Raw genomic sequence first — 8,774 nt, forward strand, 5'->3', positions numbered from 1 at the left:
CACAGGGGGAACGAGACATGGTGCTCCTGGAAGACACTGAGGAGGAAGGGCCATGAACCAACCACAGAGGGTGGGAATGTCAGCCTGAGCTGCCAGATTAAAACACCCTCAGGAAAGCCCATCCCCAGGATTTTTGGATCTAGAAACACTGCCAGAGGAATTGCTTTTCCCCAGGCGTTTCCTTTCTTGGGCAAATTGCATCCAGGAGAAGAGGAGCATGAAATGGGAATGAAAGAAACCAAGCAGAAAGGAATTAACTGTACTCTAGGCACTTAGCTCAGAAAGGATTTGCCTGCAATGTTAGCTGAAGGACTTGGATCTCAGTTTTCCATGCCAAGTAGCCCATCCCTAGACTGACTATCTTGGGCTCCACTCAGCAGTAACATAGGAGTCACTATTTCCTTCAGCTGAAAGGATATTTTCACCTGCTTGCACTCGGGAAGAATAAAAGTTCTTGTCTACCAGAGCTACACGAAAAGGAACAGAAAAACAGATTTTGTAATAAAGCTGTTAAGATCAAAGCAAACCACCCTTCTCCATAATCGGATTCACTCTTTTGGGCTTTTGATCTGAAGTATGACACTCAGAATTTAGCAGACAAACAAGTTACCAGCACCCAGGGTGCTGAGAATCAGAGTGAGGCTGAAATTCTCTAACAGTTATCCTCTTCAATTTAATCAAACCCTGCTGCACGAGACCAATTTCTTCTGCCCTGCACATACATATATTTCCCTCCCCAAAACCCATAAAGTGAAGCATTTAATATGACCTTTACTCATCCTGCTGGATGCTGATTAGTTGAAAAATGCTGGTAAGTAATGGATCCCAGAGAAGTAAATGTTTATGCTTGCCTAAACCTAGCCAAGGAAATCTTCTATGGTGGAAAAACTGTCTCACCATGTAGAGTGCCATAACCAGGAGGATATTAATAGAAATAAAAATATAAATGCCTACTTGTTTGCAACTCTGAATTTAACTGTTAGGTTGCCAGAGCAGGGATGATCATTTCTCTAGACACACAGAGCCAAACTAAGTGCCAAGAACAAAACCGTGTCAAAGGGACTGTTTCATAGGAGCCCAGTCCTGTTTCTGCCCAGCCAAAATACACCAGGGTTTTTAATTCTAGTGTTTAGATATTTAAATAGCAACTCCTGCTCTCTGCTGTGCAACTAAAGCAAATGCATCCAGGGTTTTTTAGCTTAAGGAGACATGCATACTCTATGTTTGACTGTGACATTCACTGCTGGGAAGGTTTAAGGCCATCCCTCAGCCAGTGATTTCTACGTGGGGAACAAGAAACAGATGTGAGTTTGCATCTCAACCACCCATTTCACCATCCTGAACACAAGTAGGATGTACCAGAATGTAGCATCTCCCATTGCTGAAACATAATCCACCAGAGCAATCCACCAGAGCCCCGTGATAGAGCGGACAAACGCCCGGAACAAGGAAACACCAAACTTCCCCCCAACTGAATTTCCCCTTGCGGCAAAATTTTACCAAATTAATTATTCACCCTTTGTGTGAGCAGTGCTGAGCAGCTTCACTGCACCCCCCTCTCACCGACAATCCAGGCTGGGCTGCCCCGTTACCTGTGCGAGTTTCCCAGGACACATCGCCCCATCCCAGCGGGGGCCAGCGAGGCAGCCGGGATGCCACAGCAGGGCGTTGTCTGCTCTGCCTCTGAGGTGTCTGGACACCCTGACACTGAGCCATCCACACCATCGGAGATGGACATTTTGTCACCATCATTGTCGTTGTTTCCAAACCACTGGCCCGGCCTGCCAAAAAAAACTTTCAGTCCAAGCTAGTGGAGAAAATAAGGTGAAAAATCAGTGCTCAGCTCTACATAAGGACTTGGCTTTGCAGCATTTTGACAGTGATACAGATGGAACTAGGAAGCTCTATTGTCTGAGCAAAGAGTTTTGTTTTGGCTCTTCTGTTTAGAAAAAATGCCAGCTGTGTTGGTCCTCCCTCTCATTTCTTAATCCCAGGAGATATTTTCACAAAAATTAGACTTTTGGTTCTTTGGTTCTTTGAAGTGCACCCACACCACCATGTGTTGCTTGAAATCACACAGCAATAAACTGAATGGTGGCAAAAGAAGAGGAGGACTGAAAGTGTAGGAAAGTACTGGATTATTATGAAATTTACAGAGGAATGTTAAAAAAGAAAAAAAAAAGAAAGACTGGATATTTGGGTCATTTTCTCGTATCTTTTCAATGCCCATTTTAAGTGGCTCAGCGCCATTTTTTTCTAATTGTTCCTCCTACACCCCCATAAAACTTAGAGAAGTTTAAAATTCTCAGAATTGGCTCTCATGCACATTTCAATATATCCCATGAAGAATTTTTTTTTTTTTAAGAAGGAGAAATAACAGGAAGAAGCATTATCCTCATTGTGCACAGCTCTGCTCTCAAGATTTTTCAGTAGCTAAGTAAAAATATCTGTCCTGATAAGAGAATCCAGCAAAACAAGGAAACTGCAGATGTTCAGCAAAAAAAAAGGATGGAATATTTTAATCTCTGCAGATGAAATTATTACAGGGTGTGAAGATGAAGTTCCGAAGTAATCAAGAAAATAATTACTCCAGGTCAAGCCCTCTGAATGAATCCGGCAGCAGCGTGCATAAAAGCAGACAGCATAAATAACAACTGGATCGTGCCGACCCAAAGGACTGTAATTTGTTCCATTTAGCCCAACTAATTTTAATTGGGCTGTGCACATGAGTAAGAATTAGGGTCAGCAGGATTAGGCTGCAAGTTTACTAAGGGCTTTAAAAGCTTTATTTTAACAATAATAAACAGAAGGGCTTAGGAGAATAGAAGGGTTATTGTGATTCTGAGTTAGATGGGAAGTCCATTGCCTCAAAAAAGAAAAAAAAACACCAAACCCTGCAGCAACCACTACTTGCAGAATAAAAGTCTTTATTCTTTTAAAATGAAATTAAAGCCTAGAACCATTTTTCTGCCACTTTCTTCTCTAAGTATGAATCTCATAAACAAATACTTGAAGAAGTTTCCTTTAAAGGAGGCTCAAACATTTGGAAATTTAAGATGAATTTTTGAGCTTTTTTAAACCTTTTCTTGCTTCACTACACAAAGTTTTCCCCCAAAAGCCTACTTGGACTTGGCCTAGGAGGATCCCAAAAATTGGAGTTTTTTCCCTAGTTTTAATTGATAAAAGAGGAGATATTTAAAAATGTAAACACTGTGCTGCAGCTAAAAACTGCATTAGAAATACTGTGTGATGGCACTTCTGGAGCTGCATATGAAAACAGGCACTTCACTGGGGAGGAGAACAAAGTCAGCTGCACTTCAAACCAAATGAAGGCACAGCCAGTACATCTTACATTTGATCAACACCCTCAGTGTTCCATCCAGCAGCAGACAGTTTTGGTGCTAATTTTATTCTTATCTCTAGCATTCTCCTCTAAAAAGTCTGAAAGTCAGAATTAAAGTGGCAATGTTAATGAGCAGTGTCACTTCTCGTGTAAGCCTCAAGGTTACCTTACTTTGGTACACTGTGGGATAGGAGTGCAATTACAAAACAACAAAGAAGTTTGCAATTACAGCCATGGCAGTGTGTATTTTTTTCTAAGTGAACACACAGGAACAAAGACTCAGCTCCTCAGGTTTGTTCACGTGGAGCTAGGAATGAGCTAGAAGAGGGTGCAGAGACAGGTCATGTCTGGATACCACACTGCTATTCAGACACCTAATTTTCACTAAGTGTGGACTACCTCCAAGTGCTATGGTATAAAGGTTACTTGAGTTACCTGTCTGAAGCCTGACAGCATTCTGTACGTAACCCCTTAAGAATGTGCTAACTCAACCTGTCCAAAGGCAGCACACCTAACACACCTGCAGGGAACCCTGACAACTGCAGTTTCTATTGTAAAAGATAATAAGGTACTGGAAATCATTGTAATAACTTGTAACTTTTTGTAAAATTCAAGTTCTGGGCACAAACTGGCAATAAAAGACATCTCACTGTACCACTGATATCATTTTAAGAAAACCGTTTTCATCCAGAGGGAATCTTTCTCTGTTTCACCACCCAAGGTCTCTGTCCCTCAGAGGCTTTTCCTCTGCTGGAGTGATGCAAACCCTCACCCTGCCAAGTTCCCTTTGGTCAGGAGTCTCTTTAAGGTTGGGACTGGTTTTTTTCTGCTCTCTATTTCAGGAAATAACAGACTTCAACTCAGTGTCTGCTTTTCTTTTTCCCATCATGAACTGTGTGTAAATGCGTGCTTTGATGCAGAAACCCAGCGCTAAAACAACACAGGCTAAACATAGCAAAGTCAACATCAGGAAGCGCCCATCTCTTAGCTAGGCTGGACTGCAATCCCATGGGAGCTGCTAGTCCATAGCCAGGAGTCAGTACTGGTCTGTGAGCTCTTCTGGGGATCACAAACCCACCCAACACAGACCACTGGGATTTCTTTGGCAGAAGCAATTCCTGAGATGCCCTAGAGCTGGAACAGGTAGGAGTTGAATAGGCTGGAATCCACCCTAAACTCCTGTCTGCAGGGACAAAAGAACCAGAGGGACTTTTAGTGGACACAGAGACACAGTGGATGTGAGCCAGGACAGTCTGGGAGGCTTCTGCACCTGCTGCAGGTGGCCTTGCCCATGCTCCTCACCTCACTCTGTCCCTCAGAGGGACAGAGGGGGGAATGGGTGGCTGTTTTATGACTAAAAAAAGATATGTCAGGTCTTAAGAAGCGATGCACCAGCGTGTAGACATGGCTTGGCTCTGGGCTGGGGCATCTTTGAGGTCTCCAAGTCCTCCTGGCTGACAGAACTACAGGAGACCACAACCATCAGTCATCCCTCAGCTGGGTTACAGCTTTGAAATGACTTTTAAGAAGTACTCTTTTCAAAACAAACAAACAAGCCCAGCAGTACTATTGCAATGGATAAATGCATAGATAACACGTGAGATTCAGCTTTGTCCGTGGATAGACAAGTAGAATCCTTTGTATGGAGTGCAATGTTTAGGTCTTCTTTCTGCTTCACTGTTATTTTTATGCTGGAATTAAACAAGACCTGACTGGCTTTGTTATTTTGTTGCCTAACCAATCTGCTGATTAGTCTGATTAATTACACAATTATCCTTCAGCATGACTAATAGTTTTGTCATCGTTGTACAACTTGCAGTAATGTTTAATTTCTTCTTAAAGAACAACAGTAAAATGATTGTACTTTAGGGAATTAGTACTTAGCCATCCTTTAAAAACTAATAAAATGAATCCTGGAGATGGAAAATTAATTAAAATGGTTGACAGGCTCTATCTTAACTAGGCAAAGATAAATTATCACACATAGCAATGAGCAAAAACAATAAAAAAATAAACTGTCTGTGATCCTACAAGTCTGAAATCAGATGTAGCACATCTGGGTTCAACCCAGATAAAATAGAATCAAAGTGAAAATTGCTGGGATGCAGGTGCTTACAAATATACGTGGTTTTTAAGCTGGTAAATACCAGCTGCAGAAGTTGGTATTTTCTTGGAAATATACAAATAATAAATAATTATTGGGATTGTGTCATTAGGGTTTAGTTGGGTTTGGGGATTTTTTTTGTAATAGGCTTACACTCCAGTGGCAAAATTTGCTTTGCAGAATTATTTAGGAAATATTCTGACCATTTTTACTTTGAAAACCTTAGCTCTTAAAGGTGTTGCAGTACTAAACTGCCTCTCAAACAGAAAATGCTGCAGATTTAACAGGCTCATTGGCATCAAATGTTGTGAGTGTATTAAAGAGCTGCATTTTCAGCCATTCAGGGTATAATCATCCTTTTGCTAATGTGCACAGATATCACCCGTCTGAAACCATTCTGGAGGACAGTCCTACATTACTTGAGGAAATTTTCCACTCTTCCACTCCACTGATGAAACTTTCTTTTCTCTAAGCTCCCCTCCCCAGTTCCAGGTTGATTTTCTTGTTAATGTTCCCCATGACGATCTTACAGCCATTTCCCCAAGGGAGCACATGAAGAAGGTACAGCAAATTACCCCTTATTCTTGTTCCAGAGGTGAATAACACATCTAAGGTAACTAAGATCTCCTCACCAAATGCACAGAGACCGTGTTTTCCTTAGAGGAGCAGTCAAGTGACTGCAATTAACGTCATCCTTTCATGAAACACCTCCTGGTTGTTGGTCTAAAGTGTACCAGAGGGGACAGATAAACTCTCTGCTTGCCAGAGGGAGTGACATTGGTCAATCTCAGAGCAATGGAAATTTTCCTCAAGATAAAACCAAACCTCAAGCCAAAGTTACTACAGTTCACGGACATCCTAACAACTACAGACCTTGTTTGAAAAAAGCTAAGGAGAGGTCATGAGTGCTGGGAGAGAGCCAGGTGGAATCCATCATTTTCCAAGCCAAGTGTCCAGAGTCATGATCCCTGCAGGAACCCAGGACAAGGACTGGAATTGCTCAGCATCCTACAGCTTCTGCCAAGGCAGAGATACAGAGGCCCATTCTGCTGTCACAGCTCAGGGGAAGTCCCTGTTGTGCTCAACAGGAATTTCACAGCTGATCTCAGAAACTGGGTCATGGCTTTGCTTCTCAGTGCATTTGCTATTTCTGTAGGATTGTTTTGCAGCTTGCTGGCTCCTGATATCCTGTGTGTGACCCTCTCAGCCTCTGAGGCCAGGTCCTCACCAGGCCCTCAGCAGCTGGCAATGCTGTACCACCTAAAGTTGTGTTCTGGGTCTTCTGGTTACAAAGTGAAACTTTTCTCCAATGCAGATTTCTTTGTGTATGTCTGCCCAGGCATAAGGTATCATCCCATTTGATATAAAAACCCTTCATTACCAAGAAGAGAAGTGTTTCAAAATGAATTGATGGCATGCACCAATGTAATACACACCACTGCTTGGAAATCCTGCTCTAGGATAGATCACTGCTAAAAACTTCAAAACCTTTCACATCTAACAGCAAACATTTCTGCTTCTCTCACTTACACTTTTCTCCATCAGGGTCTGTGACACATTGTTCTGGGGGCTGGTCTGCCAGGAGTTTTTCATGAAGAACCCAATGGCACTTGAGTATCTGTCAACAGGTGGGGTGAACTTCTTGAAAGTGCACCTTCCCATCCCGACAGGCCCATCATAAATCTGCAATCCATGGATAGGGAATGTCCTAGGAGATTTAAACACAAACAGTCCTGTGTAAAAAGCTTGGGCAAACTCCATGTCTTCTGACAGCATAGAAAGATATTAACAAGTAGCTAAACCACCTTTTCTTTCCCAAAACTGGGATCTGACAACTCATCATATGTGAAGGATGAAATTCTGCTGAACATCCTCTGCAGGATGAGGCTCAAAAGCCAAAAAAATTTCTCATAATTTTGCCTAAATCTTGTAAGCTGGGGTAGAGCAGCTCAAGGCCCTTCTCTTCAGCCACGCAGGAATTCATTTCCACAAGACCCAAAGGGCTGTGTGGGGCAGCACTGCCATCAGGTTCCTTGTTCCAGGGCAGATGGGTTTCTCAGGAAAACATCAGCATGACTGAAAAAATGAGAGCAGGCAGACTTCCTGGAGACAAGTGTCTCCTCAGAAGCAAGTACCAAAAGGACAGGTATCAGCTGTTCTGTCATACTCCTCCCCAAGTGTTCATTGATTAACAACATGATTAGAGCTTGTCTGAACTGCAAAGGAGTTTTGTTGCAGTTTCAATTTAAATAACAACACCAATAATAACTGAGGATAGCTCTGATTATTCTTCCTGTCCTACAGAGATCCCATTCCTGTTGTCACTTTTGGTTGAGTCATGTATAGCCAGGGCTGCATGCGTGACATATCTAATTACTACTGCTTATTACTTAATTTTAAGCACCTCATAGAAGGCTTAGGAATTGGTAAGCATCACCAAAAACATACATTGAAGTAGAATTTAGGCTTAGGGTGGCACAATTTACTGTGAGGATGTGGGTAGGCACTGTGGTTGCTTGAGAGGAGGCTGTGCTGCTGAAAACAGAAAATAACACAGCTATCAAAAAAGAAAAAAGATGCTATAATGAGAAATGGTTTCTCCTTTTTCAAACTGGCCGTGTTTGCCCAGCTATGCCCACAGGAGGGAGGGTGTCATGGTGTGTGGGAGCTGCACCCTCACCCTGATGCTGTGCCACTGAAGCACTACACAAGAGACATTCGGCGTATGTCGGATTCTCTAATCCATTCTCCACTGACTAATACACTAAGGAGAAAACTAAATCAAACACATTCAGTCAAGAATGCTCTCAAGCTGTTGGCCTGAAGAGTGAGTTTATTTGGATGCTTATTATTTCTGGCCTGAACAATAATTTAAGCACCTGGTACAAATTACTCATTGGTAGCCACATTAATTCCTGGGGCTTTTCTTCTACCTTAAGCTAATGCCAAGAAGAAATGGCAGAAGAATAACTCACTTGTTTCTGGGCAGTGTTCTGTATTCTCCATTTGCCTCCTTTCCCCAGTAGCTGTTTTGGCCTCCCTGGGAGCCAAAGTTGCTGCTTTCTCCACCAAAAATGGAGCCTGTGACCTCCGGGCTGGAGCCGTCTGTCGGGAAAGTCCCATCACTGCAAGCAAAGAAACACCACGTAAATATGCAGCACAGCACACCAATTAACACTTTTAATTACACCACAGACACAGTAGAATCTGTGTCCTTAATTTTGAAAAAGGTGCATGCACTGCTGTAACAGCCTGCTCTAAAGTATGTCTAGAAATCAGCAAGTTAGTGCCAAGGTGGCTTTGAGCTGGAGCAGCAGGACCTCCCGT

The 8,774-nt window shown here is 42.6% G+C and overlaps 1 protein-coding gene across 1 annotated transcript in view; it reads right to left on the reverse strand.

Moving 5' to 3' along the window:
• Positions 1 to 1,622: 1,622 nt before the first annotated feature.
• Positions 1,623 to 8,774, reverse strand: part of LOC103621343 (transmembrane protein 2-like) — a 17,282-nt gene continuing 10,130 nt past the window's right edge. The window contains 3 exon segments of the mRNA XM_017742638.1: positions 1,623 to 1,781; positions 6,978 to 7,155; positions 8,423 to 8,572. Of these exon segments, the coding sequence (XP_017598127.1) occupies positions 1,749 to 1,781; positions 6,978 to 7,155; positions 8,423 to 8,572 (361 nt within the window). The 3' untranslated portion in view covers positions 1,623 to 1,748.

Source organism: Corvus brachyrhynchos, unplaced genomic scaffold (genome assembly GCF_000691975.1).
Source record: "Corvus brachyrhynchos isolate BGI_N302 unplaced genomic scaffold, ASM69197v1 scaffold97, whole genome shotgun sequence".
Classification (NCBI taxonomy): domain Eukaryota; kingdom Metazoa; phylum Chordata; class Aves; order Passeriformes; family Corvidae; genus Corvus; species Corvus brachyrhynchos.